General features: G+C 43.8%; 1 protein-coding gene across 3 annotated transcripts in view; it reads left to right on the forward strand.

Moving 5' to 3' along the window:
• The window catches only part of LOC125232351 (autophagy-related protein 2 homolog A), a 48,130-nt gene extending 25,178 nt beyond the window's left edge, over positions 1-22,952 (forward strand). For all 3 annotated transcript variants that reach the window (XM_048137980.1, XM_048137978.1, XM_048137979.1), the window contains exons 33-40: positions 449-616; positions 1,104-1,275; positions 1,835-1,981; positions 2,128-2,255; positions 11,863-12,017; positions 12,780-12,944; positions 19,354-19,560; positions 20,317-22,952. In XM_048137980.1, coding sequence (XP_047993937.1) covers positions 449-616; positions 1,104-1,275; positions 1,835-1,981; positions 2,128-2,255; positions 11,863-12,017; positions 12,780-12,944; positions 19,354-19,554 — 1,136 coding nt within the window. In that variant the 3' untranslated portion in view covers positions 19,555-19,560; positions 20,317-22,952. The remainder of the gene's footprint in view (positions 1-448; positions 617-1,103; positions 1,276-1,834; positions 1,982-2,127; positions 2,256-11,862; positions 12,018-12,779; positions 12,945-19,353; positions 19,561-20,316) is intronic.
• The last annotated feature ends 123 nt before the right edge of the window (positions 22,953-23,075 follow it).

Consider the following 23,075-nt stretch of genomic DNA (forward strand, 5'->3'; position numbering starts at 1 on the left):
GGTTCCCTGAGTCACGCTGGTTTTATGCAAAATTATGCTACTTTAAACTATGCAAACATGCATTTTTATGGTGTTAACAAGCCCTTTCCTTAATTTGCCAGCTACAAACATGGACTACATGCATGCTTGCATAATTTCAGTAGCATAATTTTGCATAAAACAGCGTGACTCAAGGGACCGTAACCATGGCAAAAACATACGTACACAGTTAAGTTACCAGTTGCACCTACCACATTTAGCGAATCGATCGCTACATTTTAAAACTTTGCTTGGTCATATCGCCCTGTTCTTTAATACCTGCGGTCCAAAATTATCTATCTGCATGCAATTTCTAGAAATAAACTTCGGAAATGTTTTAATGACGACGATTGTGAATACATGTGTAACATATTTTAATTATTCAATCAAACTTCGATTTCTACTATATCAGATATATTTGTTCGTATAGATGACGACACAAAGAGCATAAGCGGCCTATCAACAGACTCGAGTAGCTCACGGCAGACCACACCAACACACCGACCTCCAGTGATGAGCATAGCCAGCCACTTAAAGGACCCGCCACCAACACCGACTTCATTAGGAGACGCTGATGCTTTGAGCCTCAACGAGACTGGTACGAATATACATTGTATAGCTATCAAAATAGAAATCCGCCAGCCGAGTCCAGTGTTATTTACATGGCCTTTGAACTTTGCTGCGACATCAGTCTTCCGTGACCACGGCCAGTACAACCTAGCCGAAACATGGGAAAAGGTAAAATAATGGTAATTAATCGCGTTTAACCTTTGATTGACTTGAAATATGTGTTTGACCCACTAGAAGGACCTGCTACCATCATTCTATTGCCATTATTCCATTCACTAAATGGTCGGCGTATATTTTCTTCTATACCTCTCTATCGCCGGTCATCTACCAATAAGCACTTATTTGGCAGAATTGCCGATGCGTTTACCAATAGAACTAGTCAGATTGTAAGATATACGATTACAGTTCATTTCGGGCCAAAATTCTAACATTCATCCAGATTAAAAATGTATTTCTTCTTCTAGTAAAAAAGCTGTAAATTGAACCAAACGCTTTACTAAAATTTAAATTCTCAGTGATCCGAGACGACGAACCTCTCATGGAGCCGTACGAAGCCGAGCGCCTTGTCTCCGAAAACCTTATACAACTGGAAGAGGACTTTAACCGACTGGGCGTCAGTCAGGAGAACCCCACCACTAAAGTGGCCGTGGATCTGGAGCCGGTTGACGACTCGCCGATTTACTTCAGGTATGTTGGACATTTAGTGAATTGGCGAGACGACTAAAAAAACTAATTAGCCCGTCAGTTATATTATCAAAGAATTTTAGACACGTATTTTTTCTCCTTTCCCGTAAACGAAAAATGACGGCGGTACAGTGCGTTGAAGTTTCGCGTGACGTTACGCCTAGGTACAATTTTTACTTAGAATTACGTCACAAGCCCCTACTCTGGAACTTTGATGCTCTATATCTTTGTATTTTTTCATTAATTAAAAAAGCGAAAAATGTGTGTTCAGTATTTTTGGACGATCTAACTGACGGACTAAACAGAATGCCATATTTATATGTAGTCGTCAACCCTATTAGCGATTGGTGGTGGTATAATATTCCAACATTTAGTTGCGCGGTACCGAAAACTCCCTTTAAAAGTGGAATATCAGTGATGGGGAACCTAACACTATCGCTCATGAATGCTCCACCCTCGTTCATGGGGAGTACACAGTATTGATACGTTTATTGCAGCATCAGGTCGAGGTCTCTTTAGGTAATACCGGACAAAGATCAACCATCTGTACTTGTTTCCACAGGAGAGTAGTGTTCTCACCCGAGGTCCCGATCCGGTTAGACTACGTCGGCAAGCGCGTGGACCTGTCCGCGGGGCCGGTGGCCGGGCTGCTCATGGGGCTGGGGCAACTCAACTGTTCCGAGCTCACACTCAAGAGGCTCGACTACAAGTGAGTCGTCATTTATGTTCGCATTTCTATGTAAAGCCTGACCAGAAATATGTAGGTGTAATGTTTTCATTTTGTATCTACTTCCTCATTTGTATCATATCAGAATTACCAAAGCCATGTTATTTGATTTTTTTTGTTTGTTTTAGACTTGGGTTGCTTGGCCTTGAGAAGCTAGTACAATGGGCCTTACACGAGTGGCTGTCAGATATCAAGCGGCACCAACTCCCCGGCCTACTGGGCGGCATTGGGCCCATGCACTCGCTGCTGCAGTTAAGTAAGTAATTGAACCTCTTTTTTTTTAAATATCTACTACATTATTTGAAGATATAGTTATCACATGATCTCGGCTTCATTTTACGAGTTGATAACGTATCTAGAAATTGAAATACTTAGCCTATAGCTATTATACCACCGCCCTTGTACTAATTGGTTTTGTTACTAATTTCATATGAATAAAATTTTCCACATTCACAAAAGTTACATTATTAAGGGCCGGTTGCGTCACACCGTCTGTACGAGCCGTACACCTTAGATGATATGATTCTTGATGGTTGATTGTAGTCTTGATAGAAACACTGATTTTGATACACTTATAAATTTATTGATAACCAAGGTATATTGAGTACTAGCTAGGAGCACGTATAAACGTAAACTAATGCATAAATCGATGTATGGCGTAATCGCAAATACAGCAATTAAAATAAAGTCATAATTATATTAATTTTAATGCTGACGCGAGAAATGTGCGATGCTTGCATTGTACATATTCCCGGCCAAGAGATGAGAGATTGATAAAAGATGCTGATACATTATTCTTATATAAATCTGATCATTACAGTGAAATGAATTGAAATATTAGAATCAAACAAATGAAATAGAATTTAAGTTGCAAGGAATTATTTGATAGAAGTAAATCCCCTAAACATGGAAATGTTTGTAGAGTTAAGCGCAGTCGCCGCGACGCGATGATCTTGTCTCTCAGGGGGTTGTCCATTGTGGTGGTGCTCGGTCGCTGATGGGATAGAGCTGCGCGATGTGATGGACATCGAGGTTGGTCTGCGGCCGCTCTCCCGGGGGGCGGCGGCGGCGGCGAACGGAGGGGTAAGGCGCGCGACGAGTTGCCGTCGACGAATCTATATTACCGCACGTACAGCGCTGCTAACACTGCGACAATGCCCATGACCACGTAGATTACTGTGTAATGATGAATGTCGTGGTAGTTGATTCTGTCTGATAGGGCTCCCTCGTTCTTCATATGTTCAATTTGATCTCTGATAACCTTGAAATATTTGTCGTTGTTTTCAAGAGCTGTTGCTTCGCCTTGCAAGACTGGTACTGTTAGGTTTATAACGTTGTTGATGGAAGGCACGTCGAACTTAACAACGTTTGATTGTGTTTTGATTTCGTTCGAGAGTTTCTTCTGGGGAAATATAGTAAAGGCGTCTCCATTCAACACGCACTCTGTTCGAAGGGTTATGATTCCTGCCTTGTTCAAATGCTCAGCCTTGACCTCCTGTCCGCATATGATTCTCGCAGTACATTCGTCACAACAAAAGTATAGGTATGTATTCATAGTGCTTAGTTCCGTCCATATGTTTCGACAAGTGTCAGAGTCAGCTGAACACTCGTTCGACATTTGATCGGCGATGCAGAGGTGTGAGTCAGACTTTAGTTGATAAATTGGACCTTGTAGCGTACAAATGAGAGTATATGAATCGTAGTGCGAGCATTTATTTACAGTTTCATCCAACATAGGTATATACGATTCTTTTTTGATGTTTATAGCCACTTGTTTTGCTATGGGTCGTATTTTGATCATATTTTTTCCAACTTGACGTGGGATTGATATTAATCTGAAGAGTTCATACACATCTTGAAAAACTAAGGGAATCTTGATTTCGAAGATAAGGTACTGACGGGTCATTCTTGTTCGCACTTTCATTAATTGATATAGTTTGTGTAGATCAGTGTTGATGTTCTCGCAGGGTAGAGTCAAATCCTTTGGCATCTGCCCGGCTATGATGTTCAGCTCATCTTTCAACTGTTGTGGTGTCAAGAGATGCACGTTAAATTTGCCATAAATTACGTTAGCAATGGTGTCCAATAAAGTGTCTTGTATGCTCTTCAGGTTCACGAGTATGTTGTTAGCGATGATTGATGATACGGTGATTTCATTTATGTGGGTTGATTCTTGCATTTCAGTTGCCTGCTTGTTAAGGCTCTTCTCGATGTTGTTTATGTGTTGATTGAACGTTTTATGCTGATTTTGCATTGATGTTTCAACTCTTTTCAGTAAGTTAGCTTCCGCCTCGATAACCGAAGTTTGATTCCTCCATAATTGTGCTAAATGTTTCTCATTAGCTCTGGTCAGGTCGATGTCCTTCTGATATTGTTCGGCAAACTGTTCATCGAGCACGCCGAACAGGCTGTGAGCGACGTTACCGACGCCGTTGAAGAAGGCCCTTCTCTGTCGTGGGGACTCGACGCGTTGACCGAGAAGCATGCTGTCGTAGTATTTTAGTTCCGAAAGGGCGTGGCGCAGTTGAGTTAGGACGATGTTGCACTGTTGTTTATTTTCGAGGGCGTGACACATATTTTCCAAGTGTCTGATGTATTTGGAAAATAGTTCTGATCCTTCCCAGTACGGATTGATGTCATAATAAACTACAAGTTTCCACTCGTCTCGGGCCAGCTTCATGTTCGTTATTTTATCAAAATAAATGCCTTGTCCCTCTTTGAAATGTGATACGCTATGATTGCATTGTGCCGGTGATATAATTAACATAAACAGCATAAGCGCCATAGTGATGTAATTGATGAGTTTTGATCTTGTTTTCCTTTGTTTTGTTTGTTTTGCTGGGGGCGCGACCGACGAGGGCAACGTGTCTTCTTTCTGTACTTCTTTGGTTGATGATGATGATTCGTTTTCTGATACTGGCAGTTTAGACAGTTTGATAATGGGCCTTTTGATTATTGAATTTTTTGTCTTCACTGAGGCGACACGGACAAGTCCATCCTTTCCTTCGTGGACTTCTGATACCCTGCCAAGGGCCCACTTGCCAGCAGGTAAGTTTGCGTCGTGGATGATTACGACGTCGCCGATCTCAATGTTTGGCTTGAGTTGTGTCCATTTACAGCGTGATTGTAGCTGACACAGGTATTCAGTTTGCCATTTCTTCCATATATCTTGGAATATTTTCTGTGTTAGGCGCCACCGAGTGCGTTCGTCCCTTTCTGTTTCAACGATGTGGAGAGTCGGCCCGCTCGATAAAAAGTGTGCCGGCGTGATGTAATCCAAATCGTCAGGGTCTTCGGTCAATGCGCACAGGGGACGTGCGCTTAAACAACCTTCTATCTGTGCCAATAGAGTCGAAAATTCTTCGAAGGTTAGATGTTGTTCTCCCAGCACTCGGTGAAGATGATGTTTGAGACTCTTCACCGCTGATTCCCACAGGCCTCCTGCGCTGGGCCAAGAAGGAGCGTTGAAGTGCCAGCTGATGTTCATATCGCTGATGGCGTTGAAGAATGATTCATCAAGCGAAGTAGTGATCTCTTCATATTCTCTTCTGATTGCTTTGTTGGCTTTAGTAAAATTTGTGCCATTGTCACTGAAGATGTGACGTGGTGCTCCACGCCGGGCGGACATCCTCCGTAGAGCGGCCAGAAATGATTCCGAGCTTAGGTCTGAAACTAGCTCTAAGTGCACTGCCTTTGTCGCCATGCAAACAAACACAGCAATGTAGCCTTTAGTCGTTTTGATGCCGCGACCTTTGCTTGCCTTCACTGATACGTAACCCGTATAGTCAACACCGGTGTTAAAAAACGGCCTTGATGGATTTGATCTCGACTCAGGTAAGTCTCCCATGAGTTGTGATTGCTTTGGGGGTTTCTGCTTGAGGCATGTTATGCAACGACGGAGGCGATTTTTTGTAGCTCTATTACCTCCTATGATCCAGACTGATTCTCTTAGCTTCGAGTGAGTGAGTTTGGCAGTTCCGTGCAAAGTAGCTTTATGTGCTTGATCTATAAGCAACTCGGTCAAACGACCTCTATGTGGAATGATAAGAGGATGCTTCATTTCCCAGCTGATGTGTGCGTTGTGAAGGCGTCCTCGAACGCGTAGCATTCCATTTTGATCCAGGAAAGGTCTTAATTTCACAATATTGCTTTTTAAATGCACTGATTGATTTGTTTTCAAATTTATTATTTCATTTGAAAACTCTCTTTCTTGCACGTACTTGATGATTCTATTTTTAGCTGTGTTTAACTCGTCAGCTGTTAGGTAACTCGAGCTTTGCTGACGCCGCGAAGCCACTCGTAGTATCCAGGCGAGTACGCGGGTGCAATGAGTCATGTTGCTATGCTTACATATTAATTCATTGATAATATCGCCGTCTGTTTGTTGACATGTTACCGCGTGGCTTTGTTTTGATATTTTAACCTCTTGATCCGTAGTGAACGTGGGCCTTTCTTGATTTTCACTGTATGATGACAGCCAGTTTGGTCCATTCCACCAAAGATGGTGTTTTAATAACTGCTGGGCCGTGATTCCGCGACTAGCGCAGTCGGCCGGGTTTTCTTCGGACTTGACGTAGTTCCAACAAGTCGGTGGTATGATTTTTGTAATTTTCGTAACTCGGTTAGCTATAAATGGCTTCCACTTGCTAGGTTCGCCGTTTAGCCAGCCCAAAACTGCTGTACTGTCAGACCAGCAGACCATTTTGATTTGGTTTTCTGACAGAGATAGCTTGACCTTCTCCATGAGGGCTGATAGAAGTAGAGCTGAACACAGTTCTAGTCTCGGCAAGGACACAGCTTTTTTCGACGGTACAAGTCTTGATTTTGCTGCTATCAGTACCGGCGGCGGCGGCGTTGCTTTTTTGTCGTCGGTGGAGATAACACGGCAGTAGATTGCACATGCGTATGCTTTAGTTGATGAGTCACAATAACCGTGTAGTTCGATTTCTTGATTCTTGCAGGTATTTAGCCAACGCGGGATTTTGATATCTTTGATAACTTGGAGGTCTTGTGAAATTGTGAACCATTCTTTCTTGATATTTTGGGGTATTTGATCGTTCCATCCGATGTCATTTGATATGACATTTTGAAACAGTAACTTCAGTTTCGTGGTTACTGGTGACAGCCATCCCAGAGGGTCAAATACTCGTGCTATATTCGACAGCAACTCTCTCTTCGTCATTGTGATTGATGTTTGAGTTGGGAGTGGTGCAATTTTTAGTTGGAAACTGAATACATCTTCCTGAGGATGCCAGCGTAGACCCAGCGTTTTCGTTGTTTCTTGATCTTTAAATTCGAACGTTTCTTGCTGATCTTGAGTCCTACTAGCTCCTTGCAGTAGTTCGGGCGTGTTTGATGCCCATTTGCGAAGATTAAATCCTCCTGATTTTAATAAATTGATCAAATCTTGTTTCATTTTCTTCGCTGATTCGAGATCGTGACAGCCGTGTAGCAGGTCATCCATGTAAAAACTCTCTTCAACGACTTTAGCCGCTTGAGGATAGTTGTGGCGTTCGTCGTTGGCCAGCTGTCTTAAAGTCATCATAGCTAACCATGGAGCAGCCTTGGTGCCATATGTTGTTGTTGTTAGAGCGTATTCACGGAACCTTTGATGTTCATTGTCTCTCCATATGATTTTCTGATATTTTTGATCTTGAATGTTCATACCAATCATTCTAAACATTTTTTCAATGTCTGCCACGTACGCCACCTTATATTGTCTCCACTTGATGATGAGTGACAATAAGTCGTGTTGTAAATTGGGTCCGCTGTACATGATGTCGTTCAGACTTGTCCCATTTGACGTTTTGGCAGACGCATTGAAGACCACCCTATGAGATGTAGTTGCTGATTCAGGTCTTTTCACGCAATGATGTGGCAAAAAGCACTCCTGTGTCGAGTTGGGTGGCCCGTCGACTTCGTCTGTACATTCGCGCATGTGGCCTAAACTAATGTATTCTTGTATAAACTTCTTGTACTCCTTTTCGATATTTTGATCCTTTCGAAATTTCATCTCGAGTTGCCTGAACTGTGCTATGGCTATGTTCTTTGAGTATCCAAGCGCATCTTCCTTCTCTGGCTTCAACGGCAATCGAACAACATATCTTCCGTCCTCTTGTCGAAAAGTAGTTTCGCGGTAGAAGTCTACACAATGTTGATCTTCTGATGACAAATTTGATGTTTCATTGATGTCTTCAATGGTCCAAAAGCGCGAGATATCACTCATGTTGTTGACGATGGTGCAGCCTTGTTGATACGATGGCAATGGGACCTTTCCGTTAATGATATACCCGAGTTTCGTTTTCTGGGCTACGGGGAGGTCATCGTCTTTTACTATGGTTCCATTTTGGACGAATTTGGCGTAGATTTCTGTTCCTAATATGATATCAATCTGTCGGCTGATGTTGTAATCCGGATCTGCCAATGGTAGTCCTCTTAAATATGACAAATCGGGCTTGACGAAGGTTTGATTCGGCAGTGGCAGAGTGAGTTTATTCATGATAAATAACTCGGCGTCAAATTGAAAGTCACAATGCAGTGATGACAAAGTGACGTTTATAACGCCGTTACAGGAGTTTCCATTAATTCCGAGACCGTACATAGTGTCGTCACAGCTTTCCCGGGGTATTTGGAGAAGTTGAGCCGCAGTCTCCGTGATCAATGACATCTGTGCTCCAGGATCAATAAACGCCCTCAAAGTGTGATACTTTCCATCTACTGCCCTTACTTTGATGAGGGCGGTAGGTAATAAAACTTCTATATTTTTTCTACATTCTTGCGTAATACTTGCAACAGTTTTGCGCTTATTAAGTGGGTCGGAAGTCTCTTGTTTCTGACTGTAGGCATCATGCACGAGCGTGTTATGTCGTTCATGACACGTGCGGCATCGACTCGTTGAAAAACATTCCTTATCGTAATGATTATAAAGGCAATTTTTGCATAGATTCAATCTTGCTATAGTGCTTCGTTTGCTTTCTGGTCTTGCACTTTGAAATGTTTCGCAATTAAATATGCCATGATTTTTATTACAAACTGGGCAATGTTTTCTTTGATAATAACTTGATTTAACATCATTTGATTTATTTTGTGATAATGATGAATCTTTTATGCCCATAAATGATTTGTAATAAGGTTTTCTTGGTGCTTCTGATTGCTGAGATGTTTTTGGTGTATCCAACTTGCGGCGGCTCGCTTCATATGATGTAAATTTCATTTCTAGAAAATCTAGGAAGTCCTTTAAGGTCGGCAAGTCACGTGGGTTCTTCAATGATTCGACGTACTCCGTATGACTTTCCGGGTCCAATTTTTGTGATAGAATATGGACGATAAGGGGATCCCATGACACGATGTCCACGCCTAGGTTCCTGATGGCGTTTAGGCACTCGTTGGTGGTGTCATGTAGGCGCTTGATTTGTTGATATGATTGTTGTTGCATTGTTGATAGCGAAAGCAGGTTGTTGAGGTGTGCGGTGAAAATTAGTTTCGTGTTGTTGTACCTGTGATTTAGGATATCCCAACAGGTTTCATAGTTTTCTGAGCTGATGTTCAGATGTTGAATGAGTTTTTCAGCTTCACCTTTAACCTTATTTTTCAAAAATTGCATCTTCTGTGCATTAGACATCGAGTGGTTATGATGTATGGCTTCATTAAATAAATCCTTGAATGAAACCCACTGTTGATAGTTTCCACTAAAGGGTGGGATGTCCATGACGGGGGTTGATTTTTCACGGTGGACCATGGACCATATTTTGGAATTGATAGATTTTTTCATATCGAGGAATTTCTTCTCATATTTGCAAAACGTTTGATTATAAGTTTCGTCGTCTTCGAAAAGTTCACTGTCGATGTCCCAGTGAAGAGTGTCAATAGTTGTCCAACGAGACTGAACTGATTTAAGTAAATCTTCCAATTCCCACTTTTCATTTACTGTGGAGAGGTCGATGTAGTGTAGAGTACGTGCGAAGGCCTTGAAGTTGCTCTGTTGCTTTCTCATCTTTTCTGACAACTTGGCAGCATCGACGCTTGGTTTTTCGGTGATATTGAAAATAGGTGCAATTGCGAAAGCAGAATTGATTGTAGCCTGGGTGGCCGACCTTTCTTGATCTACAGATTGATGGGTAGGGACGGCGCGGCTTTGAAGATCCGATGGCCCAGGTTGCTTTTCTTCATTTTTGGTTCTTTCTTCAGCCCAGTTGGGCATCTCTGACGAAGGGAGTGGTGAACGTTCTGTTGGTTTCGGTGAAATTGGTCTCGGTCTCGGTGATAAGGCAGCCTTTTGAACTGTATCCAAATGATCAAGCAATACAGACCGAGCTGATTCGTAGAAGGATTTGGTTTTGATGTATGTTTTTTCGGCAAAAGGAGTGCAGTCCTCGTTCTGGAATTCTAATAACCTTGCATGATTGCTTTGAAACTCTTGCCAGAACCCGTCGAGGCCAGCCAACTTGTTATTGATGTTAGACATAGTCCGACGGCTTGGACTATCTTTCTTGTAGTTCTCAAATAGCCTGTTCATATTGGCCATGAGCTGATTTTGATCACTGCAAATCGCTTCCATTTCCTTGTCTAAACTCATCTTGATTTATTGATATGTAGTAGAGTAGATTGATAATTTGATAGTGAGTATTAATCAAAATATTTGACAATACTGTGGCCACTGATGTATGATATTGATATTGATTACCTTGGTTAACTGATTAAAAATTGATGATAATTTGATAATAGCTGCAGCACTATAATGATGATTTTACAAGTTCGAGATTCCTCTTACTTGAATTGATAGTAGACGTCTTCTGTTGATCTTGATATCTTCGATGATGAACTGATTTTTTCTATGACAATGAATATAGTCAGGCTTTGATGATTCACTACGCCTGTTTCATCCGCACGGTGAGACCCGCTTGTGGGAGGCCGATTGGACGAAATCACTGTCACAGTCACTGATGGCTTCGAAGGACCATTAAGATGTACGAGCCGTACACCTTAGATGATATGATTCTTGATGGTTGATTGTAGTCTTGATAGAAACACTGATTTTGATACACTTATAAATTTATTGATAACCAAGGTATATTGAGTACTAGCTAGGAGCACGTATAAACGTAAACTAATGCATAAATCGATGTATGGCGTAATCGCAAATACAGCAATTAAAATAAAGTCATAATTATATTAATTTTAATGCTGACGCGAGAAATGTGCGATGCTTGCATTGTACACCGTCTGTCTCCGTTAAAGCGATCGTAAAATTATATAGTATGGGAAGTTCCATAGACGTCTGCTGCGTGACGATGATGTGTCTGTCAAATGTGGTTGATGCAACTGGCCCTTAGAGAGCCGAGATAAAAGCTGAAACTTTCACATTCTGCTTGTAGATAAATCTAAAAACGTCGCGTGAACGCTGGTTCGATAGTTCTAGCGCAATCATAGAGCTGTAACTTGCTGTAACACCTCGGACACGGGCGATCAAATATATGAAAGAGGCGCGTTCCTAACACACATTCTAAGCTCGTGTAGGTGAACGCGTACCATGCTTGTATGAGTGAGATATGACAGGTCGACTGTTCGCGTTTTTGACAGGCGGTAACTATGAGGTAACCGAGAGAAAAATATGGACATTGGTTATTTTTAAACATAATTCGTATTTAATAAATCAAAGAGAAAGATATAAAGAATTGACCGTGACGTCACTCCTCAGTATTTCATAGTAATTCCATATTAGCAAGTCGTTTTGACAGTTCTTAAAAAGAAGCCGATTTGACTAGTAGGAAACTAGCCTATTTCCTAGCGCGGCAAAGGGACAATGTAGACGTGCCTCGGCATGCAGTGCGTATATACCAGACTGTAATTTGTTTTTTTTTTAGTAACCGGTATTCGCGACTTGGTGTGGCTGCCCGTGGAGCAGTGGCGGCGCGACGGGCGCCTCGTGCACGGGCTGCGGCGCGGCGCCGCGTCCTTCACCGCGCGCACCGCCGTCGCCGCGCTCGACATCACCACCAGGCTGCTGCAGCTCATTCAGGTACATGTAATCTGCTTTCATTTAGGACCCACCCCAGGTTGAATATCGTCAGGGGCGGCTCCAGACGTCACGCTACAAGTACATGCCGGCGGCCGCTAGTTCGCCCGTTCAGTGGTGACCTTCGCGCCGCGCAATAGAAGTCAATGTCGGCTGCTCGCGAGTGGTCCGTTTGTTAATGTAGGCAAGAATTTAGAATGGCGGCATTTTGTGAACATCAAAGGAGTGAGCCTTCTGTACTTGTACTATTATGTATTCTGTGATATCGTGTAGAAAACTTTCGCTATTTATAGGCAATATTTGAACGCTGTCAATGGCATAATGTTTACCTTCGACAACCTTACGTTTCGTTCTTCACATTAAATTATTGTCTTGACTAAAACTGACACGAGACATATCGAAAATCGTAGTGATAGCTTTTTGCAAAGAGGTAATCGTTTCAAGGGTCGATTAGATATGACATTTTATGGCTGAACTCGACATCCAACATTATTGCACTAAAGATTCAATTTTTGCATTATGAATGGTCACAAATTTAAGCTCGTCACTATACTACTGGTATGTCTTACGTCCACGTTACCACCACCGAAGAGGCAGCTGACGTCTACGAGGATCCATTACACATCGCCTTTACAAGTTTTCGGCCGGGAGCCGATGTGTCATGGCTCATGGAGCCTCTAGTCTTTCAACGAATATTTATGATCTAGTAAAATTTTGACATTTTCAATTGCATTTATCTTCACGAAAGTTGTTTCGTTTTCTCAGGCGACGGCGGAAACAGCTTTCGACCTGTTAACGCCAGCGCCGACGCTACAACTCGCGCCGGCGTATGAGCGGCGTGAGCGACGGCGCCGTCGACGCCGAGATCCCGCGCGGTTACCGCAGGACATCCGCCAGGGCGTGGCCACCGCATATCACACCGTCAAGGAGGTAAGATTACGGGGTAACACTCGCAATAGCAGGCGTACGAACGAAATGTCGCTGAATTGCTTGATTTCAAGTCGAAGCAATCCCAAAGTCACACACAGCTTGGACAGATCATCCCAAAAGAGTTGTAACTCGAAAAGAAAACAAGTTTACACATACTTAAAATACAAACAGGACTTAATCGCGTAAAACTAGGTATTTAGTCTGCTCAGAGACCTCGGGGACAATGCCGTCCTTGAAACGTCGGAGGTCGGTTTAAAAACATAGTTTTACGCGGTTAAGTCCCGTTTGTAATTTTAAGTTCATGTTTTTTTTTATAAACCTCTTTTGTGTCCCACTGGCAAAGGCCTCCCCTTGTTTTCTCCACTAGACCGTGTTGTCGGCGTTTTCCCACCATTTTGGGTAGAATTCGTCCAGGTCGTCTCGCCATCTTCTTTTTGGTCTGCCTGAACCCCGGCCTGCCCCGTCTATGGTGTTTCGCGGGTCCCAGTCTGTAATCATTTAGGCCCACCTTTTATTGTTCATGTTATGTTTCATGTTATTAGTATTTTTTAATTAAATTGTAAATTTTAGTAACCTACTTTTGCCATTGCTTATATTGTTCTATTCATTTTTGTGCGATTAGTTTTTCCAGCTAAGGTTGTAGGTTTTCAAACTTGTTTTGAAAATCCCTAAAGAAACAATTAAACATTAAACATTTCATTGACGACCGGTCTGGCGCAGTCGGTAGTGACCCTGCCTGCTACGCCGCGGTTCCGGGTTCGAATCCCGGTAAGGGCATTTATTTGTGTGATGAGCACAGGATATTTGTTCCTGAGTCATGAATGTTTTCTATGTATATTAAGTATTTATATATTATTTGTGCCGTTTGTATATCCGAGGTCTTTATAGAGAGAGTACGTCGTAGACGTCGCATCGGACCGATAGATGGCGCCATCGTTCGTTGTAAGTCGCTCCGGCGTCTCACCGCCGCGATGTTGGTAGTCCCGTTTTTCCCCACCTGCAACACAAGGCCCCCCCGCGCCCCGACTCGCCACCAGCCACCCTCATTGTTTCGTCGAACGCCGAAGTGACCGGTTGTCGCGTATTCCGTTCGAACATTTTTACAGCATGGTGTCTCGAAATTAATCTTTTAGTTTCTATTTCCTTGTTATTTCTGGTCAAACCAGAGTTATTCGTGTTTTTATTAAAAAAGTGGCTTATAACGTTTCGGAATTATGAAATTTTTCAATTTCATCCGTCAATTCTTTCTTCCCTTTTAATTTGCGCTCGTTCGTCTTGAATAATGAGATATATTATGCCTCGCTAGCGATCATTATTCGTCTTTCGGGGTTCTCACTATAGAAATGAACGAGCGGTGCTTTATGATTCTACCCACTTTTTTGTAAGAAAGTTCCATGCTGCAAAAATCGTTACCGTTAATCAGTTTTCTTTTAAACTATTCGCATTTCCGAGACTAAAGTAGGAAGTGTTATCCGCGTATTAAAAGTTTCGCGCGAGAATATAAGCGGTAACGTAGGTAAGTTGCTCCGCCGGGGACCACGTGCTCCGGGGACCACGTGCTTCGCGACCGCGGGCTGCGCGACCTGCGGGCTGCGGCGGCGGCGGCGGCGGCGGCGGGCGCGGTGGAGGAATACCGCGCTCCAAGGAGGTTTGAATTTCTCCGACGAATGGGTGAGCAGATTCATATTATTTTAGAAAGAATATGTTCGGTTTCCGATTCGGTGCGGAGGCCCCAAGCCACGTGTCGGCGCCGAAACTTACTGTAGCGCTGCGATAGCGCCGCTGACCGCGGCAGTGTTGTCCGCCGCGTCGGCGCCGCCGAGGTTGCGTAGATGGCCATCTCTGCGGTGCCGCCGAACAACGTTGTGGCCGCCGCATAGGCGCCGCGTGCGACGCTGTAAGTATGTCTGCTGCTGCCCCGACGCGAGCGCCGCGCCGTTAGTGATCAGTCGTCAATACGCAGGCTACCAGCGCGGCCACCTTCTGCCCCCGCCACAACGCCGCGAGCCTGCTGAAGCTGTCCACCAGTATCGCTGGCCGCCACGCTTATGCTGGCGCCTCGATGGTGATGCAGAGCGTTCGTCTGCCGTGACAACGCCGCGATCCTGCTGAAGCTGTCCACCAGTATCGCTGGCCGCCACGCTTATGCTGGCGCCTCGATGGTGATGCAGAGCGTTCGTCTGCCGTGACAACGCCGCGATCCTGCTGAAGCTGTCCACCAGTATCGCTGGCCGCCACGCTTATGCTGGCGCCTCGATGGTGACGATGCAGAGCGTTCGTCTGCCGTGACAACGCCGCGATCCTGCTGAAGCTGTCCACCAGTATCGCTGGCCGCCACGCTTATGCTGGCGCCTCGATGGTGATGCAGAGCGTGCGTCTGCCTTGACAACGCCGCGAGCCTGCTGAAGCTGTCCACCAATATCGCTGGCCGCCACGCTTATGCTGGCGCCTCGATGGTGATGCAGAGCGTTCGTCTGCCGTGACAACGCCGCGATCCTGCTGACTGTCCACCTGCTGTAGCTGTCCACCAGTATCGCTGGCCGCCACGCTTATGCTGGCGCCTCGATGGTGATGCAGCGAGCTCATCTGCCGTGACAACGCCGCGATCCTGCTGAAGCTGTCCACCAGTATCGCTGGCCGCCACGCTTATGCTGGCGCCTCGATGGTGATGTAGAGCGTTCATATGCCGTGACAACGACGCGAGACGCGACCCTGCCGAAGCTGTCCACCAGTATTGCTGGCCGCCACGCTTATGCTGGCGCCTCAGTGGTGATGCGGAGCGTAATACTGTTAACCGCTGCACAGGCGTCGCAATCCTTCTGCTGCGTCTGCCGTGACAACGCCGCAAGCTACTTGAAGTTTTCCACCGGTGTCGTCGGCCGACACGCTCATGCTGGCGCCTTGATGTCGCCTCGATCGCACGAGGTAAGATTGCAGACGCGGCGACCTTCATCGCGCCACCGAGCGCAATACTGCGGCTGCCGCGAAGGCGTCGCTAATTTTCCTGCCGCGTTTGCCGTGACGACGCCGCGAACTCTGTTGATGCTGTTCACCGATGTAGCTGACTGCCACGCTGGCGCCGGTGCCTCCCGCGCTGACGGCGGCGACCTCGAGAGGGCCACCGAGCACGATACTGCGCGACGCGACAGGGCATCGAGACGCCTTTCGAGCTGACGACGGCTGTCTCAATCTCACCGCCGAACATAACAGCGTCTGCTGCAGTGACAAGCTGGTAAGATTGCTGATGTGGGCCCTTGGTGCTGCTAGCCGCCACGCTGATAACGCCCGTCGCGCCTAAGATGTCACGCTCACCGCGAACACTGTCTTCCCCTACAATGGTGCCACGACCACGACTATCCAGGCTCCGTCTGCTACGGTATCGTTGCAGACTCTGTTGCTGACCAGGCTGATACTACCCTCCAACGTGACGCCGGGCGCCGCTATCAGCTGACATCCCGTACACTATGGTATCCACTCTTCTCTTTCCAGTTCCCGTGAAGTACGACTGTATTTACACTCTATTTTGACCAAGGACTCCTCCGTCGCCGAAGTGAGAACAGATAAATTCTTAAGATGCTACGTCCTAACGTGGTTTGGAGACCCATAGTTGAACGAGGTAAGACGTCAATAACCGGACGAGGAGCCGCACTGCTGCGAGGGTGTCCTGACGATGTTCGCGAGCTATCTAATCGGAGAGGCGCCTCGCGAGAAGACCCTGTGATTCCTGTACATCGCTCATTGTGTAGGTCAAAGACATCGTAAAGGTTTGCGGAATTAAAAAAAAATCCCTTTCAGAATGTCCAGATCTGAATTCGAGCCAGCGTCCTGCATCCTGAGCGTGCGTCTGTTTACCGGGCGGACACCAAAACCGATCGGCAATCTGGCCGCGGGGGTTCCAAGTACACGACGATTTCCCGGAGGCTTGTGGCGCCCCCTGTCCATTCGAGAGATTAACTTATTCGCCGAGCCTCTAATAAACAAATTGGGAAAAATAAACCTGCTTCGCCTTAGTGAACTTCAGATTCCAGCTCAAAGCGAAAGGGGCCAGGAACTCAGGAGTACTTCAGTAGTTATCATCTGGCTCGACTATACTCAATTAATATAGTGCTTGATTCGATCGTAGAACCTGATTTCATAAATTTCACAACTTTCGTGGTCTACAGAGGAAGGTTGCACCGCTGCAGTTTCCAGCATTACCTCGTACAGCTGCCGATAGCTGTAGGCCAATCGCCCCTGTTTTGCTTGCATCTGCAGCCCGATAAGACCTTCAATAATCGGAACATTGTACGAAGTAAAGCTCTTCCGATGGAGAATAATCTTCAACAGGCGGTGGCGCTGGCGACTGAAGTGACATGCAGCCGGCTTAAGGTTCGCATAGCACTATATGCTATGCACAGTTCAGTTGTATGTTATGTTATGCTGTACGATGGCAGGACTACATCTCTTCTGTTACGAGTAACTACGACAGTAACTGCTGACTCCAACAGACTGTCGTACGAGGTCAGTATGCACCCCCTGGGAGCCAAGTAAGTGACCTTCGGTGACCTCGCCTTCTTCTGCTTCGCCCGTCATCGTACCTCTTCGTCTGCGAGAGCCCTGCATTACGCCGTACAACGGTACGTATTAAGCCTCCGCCACACATAAAGCGCATTCCGCTTCGCTATCAGCGCGCTGAATGCGCGTGCATTCCGCTCGCGTCCCGCGCGCGTTGCGCTCGCTATCAGCGCTCGTTCGTTCCCGCTAGCGCCCACTGGGCGCAACGCCAGCGTTAGTGCGGTGCACCGCCATTATTGCGCTCCGCCTACGCTCTTAAAGCGCGCATGTGTGGCGGTGTTAAATTCACCCCTTGACGTGTTCAGCAACCACCAGCGATGCGACACTGACGTCTCCACCTCTCAGTCTACTCTATCGACCTTCATTGCACGAAGTAGAAATCCGTCGCATCGGGTTTTGGATTAGGTAATGGATTACCCTAAGAGTCAATGACTGACTTAAAGAAATCGACTGATACCTCCGTCCAGTGTAGTAGCAATCGACAGCGCTCGTACTTTTCATCTTCTAGGCTAGTCTTACCGAGCGATCGGTATCCTCAAATGCCCTCACTAAAAAGAGTTCAGAGTTCAGGAGTCTCGCTTGCAACCGCGCTCGCTTGACGCGAAATAGTCTGATCGAAAATACCAGTATTGTAACAAATAGCCCTTGGGCACGTGAGTGATGACCTTTTTCTGTGTTTGATATGGACGTAAGACGTTGGACTTTAAATAGTTATATCAAAGCTAATATTGATTTAGATAATTTTTACGAAGGGTTGACAAAAGCAGTATCAATTACGTTACCCTGCTACAGTACAGATAGTTACACTACTTTTACAGTTAATTTCCACACTTTGTGTCTGAAATTGGGTTTATAACCTGATAAAATAACGTGTCTGTTAATAATAATAGTGTATCTAAGGTTTTTTGTATCTTGTTCAAGTCAGCCTCGCCTACATCTTTTTTTTTTTTTTTTTTTTGGTTTTGATCTGCGATGTATAATAATGTCATTTCTCTAACTATTCGCTGACTAAAGCTAAACGTCATCACGAAAATCTCTTTATGCGTTTCTGGCACCGAGATATTCGCGGATCGAAGGCTATTTCGACTGATACATCTGTCAAATCGGTTCAACTGATTCACTTATTCTTCTATGCTATGCCAATAGGGCTACCAAAGGCTTGCGCGCCAGCTGACTCGCCACCAGGAGATAATAAACAGGGGGGTTACCATGACGTACTAAAGACGTTCAGTTTAGGTTGAGAGAAAGGGACACAGCTATAGCAGTTACATAGCTCCGTCCCTCTCTCTCAACCTAAACTGAACGGCTTTAGCACGTCATGGTAACCCCCCAGGTCTCTATAAAGACCTCGGATATACAAACGGCACAAATAATATAAAAATTTTACCTTCCAATAAAATTTGTATTATTTTGCCTGGTATATCCGAGGTCTGAGTGATGCCTTCCTGGTAGGCTTAATATACCGTCGGCACTTCTCCTCAACAATGAGGGTGGCTGGTGGCGAGTCGGGGCGCGGGGGGGGCCTTGTGTTGCAGGTGGGGAAAAACGGGACTACCAACATCGCGGCGGTGAGACGCCGGAGCGACTTACAACGAACGATGGCGCCATCTATCGGTCCGATGCGACGTCTACGACGTACTCTCTCTATAAAGACCTCGGATATACCAGGCAAAATAATACAAATTTTATTGGAAGGTAAAATTTTTATATTATATATATATCGTTTTCTGAGTACCCACAACACAAGCCTTTTTGAGCTTACCGTGGGCCTCGGTCAATAGCTGTGTAAGAATGTCCTATAATATATTTATTTATTTAACATTTAAACTTTCTTAAAACCATTTTGTGTATGTAGGGCTTCGCAGAAACAGCAGCGACCATGGCGCTAGCCGCGCGCTGCGAGAGCGGCGTGGGCGTGTTGCGGCACCTGCCCGGCGCCGCCGTGGCGCCGCTGGCGCTGGCGGCCGGCGGCGCCGCCGACGTGCTGGGCGGCGTGCGCGCCTCGCTCGCGCCGCACGCGCGGAAGGACAGCGCCGACAAGTGGCGCGCGCACTGACACCAGGTCTGTACCACGTGCACCCTCATGGAATCATCTCGATCCTGATGCGCCCTCACAAAGAGGGGAAAACGCTGGAGCACACTCCAGCGGGTTGGTCAAAATTTCCCTCTCACCAGGCCCCGTAGCCGAATGGCATTTCTACAACCTCTGTCGTACCTATACGCAAGAGCGATAGAGATAGATATCGACGAGCGTTTCGTATCGTGAGCGTTTGTGCATTCGGCTACGCACCCAGGAGAATGAAACGAACGGCGACATACACACATGGTTCGTAAACGCATTCTCACTCCATCAAATAAAAAGCTTGTATCGACCACTAATCGTTACGGTACATCCACACGTTTGGTACAAAGCGGCAAATCAAAGCACGAACGTGTGGAAAGCCGTTTTCCCGTTGTTGTGTGCCTGTTGGTGTTTGTGAGTGATCGGCATCATTTTTTCACAAATCACAGGGGTGTTCGACAAACTGGCACATTCGCCAAGCGTAGACATGGCTACTTATAACCTAATATGGGTGCATTTCGACAAAGTTAACAACGGCGCTCCTCTTACGATAGGCGTGACGTTCAACTCTTTGAACGAAGATGATGCAAAAATGAAAATGGTGCTGTGAAATTACTTCTCTAAAAATATTATTATAATTCTGATGTGATTATTTGGACTGTGAACCCGAGTCTTAAACTGTACTGTAATATGTATACTTTACAAATCTCTCAAAGCGTAACTTATAACAATATTCAATATTACCTTCTTTTACAGAACCACGATGTCACACACGATGAGTAGCTTCAATGAAGATAAAATTCAGCTAAACCTTATACTGGTAAACTACAGTGCAGAAACTCTAACAATATGCTCATTTTTATTTACAATCAACATAATATCACACCCATTTGTGTTCAAAATTCTAAACATTTTAAACGTTCCTACCATTCGCCTCCTTTCATAATGTTGTATGTAACGTTTCAAGCACTCTTAAAAGGGTGGATAAATTAATTTTAAACAATTCAAGGTACTACTATTAATTATTGTAAAAAAATCACCAAAAAACAAAGTTTTGATACGATGTATTTTTGTAGTCATTATCATTCATTTGTGATTAATGGAAATACTATTATTATGTCAAGTTTTTACTGGACTTACTAAACGAACACATAAACGATGTATACTCGTAGTTGTAGACAACATCGTCAACCTGATTGGTGTAAAATACAGCCATACTATACATTGTACTATTGTCGTTCTCATTAAATCGAATATATTAGAAACACATATGCTCTACTTAGGTCTTGCATGAAAACCGCTTTTTGTGTTTTTAGCGTTCTGTCTAAGACTTCGGTTTTACTGACACGAAGAACAATAAACTGAGACTCCCAAGGTCTCGACTTTGTTTTCTTGTTCATCCCTTTTCCGCTCTGTGACAGTAAAACCGTAGCCTAAAGATAGCAGCTTAAAATTCGTAGCTTAGTATTTGTAGATTAAACATGCGCAACTTGTGCAAGAACACATTTAAATTATACTATTGATAGTAATCTTCCCTACATTTAGTTTTCAAATTTTTAGATGTAAACATTTTCAAATATATGGTGCTTAATCTTAGTAGTAGTAGCATTTAGAGCATTTAGATGCTTTTATGTTTTTATTTTAATTTGTTGATGTAAATATTTTTCAAATTTTTGGAACTGCAGTTCGACCGTCATAAAGAAAATTATATGTATAAATAGTTAATATAATTTTCGTTATGGCGACAGGATTTGGTGCCATGACATGATGTTGTAAATACAAGCGCGTAGAAATTTTGATTTTAAATTACAAGTTAGTGTCGATTTTTAAGTAAAAAAAACTTTGATATTCGTCCCATTCGGCAGAAAAAAAACTAGGTAAGCTAGTGACATTAACGTTCCAAGAAATTAAATAAAGACCAATCGAACATGCTGTTCTTTTTCAAATCTACACTATTAGGTACAAAGAGGACCCTAGGCTCCCATGAGCCGTGGCAAATGCCGGGATATCGCAAGGAGGATGATGATGATGATGATGATACTAATATGTACCAAGGTTTTTTTCTGTCATATAGGACTATGATATTTTTAGCCAAGTTTTTATGATGATTCTAAACTTTTGTACTCATAGAAGATAATGTTCTATTTCAGTAGTTATCTAACGCGCTTGCATTTTACAAACCTATAAGAATTATACATTATTGTATCTTAGTTATGTGATATAAAACTTGTAAAATTACCGAAATTGCAAACTCAATCAAATGCGACTGGCTTATTATGGCGTAAAAGTAGTCAAACCAAGCTAAGTTGACAACGAAATTGATGCCACAGAATGCGCAAGGGATATTTTAAACGTGTAACTTATATGAAATTATATGACGTTTAGATAATTCGTGTATTGTCCTATCAAAATCGTTGCACACTTAAGTTGGTCTGATTCTAAACATGTTCGCGTCAAAAATGCCATTAATATCATCATTGTCCATCTAGTGAAATTCGTATCCAATTAAATTGTTCTTATTGGTTACTAGAATTTTTTTTAAGTAGGAATTATTTCTAGGAATTATTTGATTGGTTAGGGGCGGGGGGCGGGGCCAGACTGGAGGACTATGCATTTTTAACGCGAAAGAACTATATTATCCTGTACAACATTTTCAAATATTAGGCATGTATTATACACCTTAAATAACTTCGAGTTTATATTGTAACATCCCTTTAAACGTTACCTATAATAAAATGTATCCACATCTCTCTCATGGATTGAGTAATGAGTATCATTTGCATAAAACAAACTACTCAATCATTGCTGAAAAAAGTTTATCGGGATGGTATAATGCAAACTGACATTTTTATCAAACTGACAAATAGTTGTGGTTCATGGAGCTAATAGCAACATACAATATCTGTCACAACTTAGGTATTTTTATTTTAATTACCTTAAGATGTGGAGCAGATTGCCCTGAGGTAGGTTAAACTAGATTTATTTTAATGCACGAAAAGGACCGATGTTGCCACTAGAACCGTAATACGACGAGTTGGACAATCATACAAGCCAGAAAATGTTTTTAAAAAATTGCATGTAGAGCGCCACCTGCCAATTTGCTCCGCATTGGCTGTCTGAGAATATGTAGAGTAAGAATTTCACCATCATCATTTGTTGACCTCTTGGGGTGATCTGCTTGACATTGTTTAAAGTTTAGATTTTATAATGAATTCATAGATTCTTAGTTCTTGTGACATTTATAAACGTGTGATCCTCTGGTAGAAAACTAAGATTTTATTCCAATAGAAATATTTTATTTTGTTTTTATCCTCAATTGACAGATTTCAAGTTTTATGTTAGATTATTCATCAAGTCAGTCTTTATAGAGAATAAATAAAATTGACACTTTATAGGATGTTTTATTTCAAAATTTAACCTGCATAAGTAACAAGACGTGGATTAAAGTTGGAAACCTCTTAACAAAATAAGGACTCAAACCTAATTTACATTAGGCGTTAGCCTTATTCTTGACA

The sequence above is a fragment of the Leguminivora glycinivorella genome, chromosome 13, assembly GCF_023078275.1.
Source record: "Leguminivora glycinivorella isolate SPB_JAAS2020 chromosome 13, LegGlyc_1.1, whole genome shotgun sequence".
Taxonomy (NCBI): Eukaryota; Metazoa; Arthropoda; class Insecta; order Lepidoptera; family Tortricidae; genus Leguminivora; species Leguminivora glycinivorella.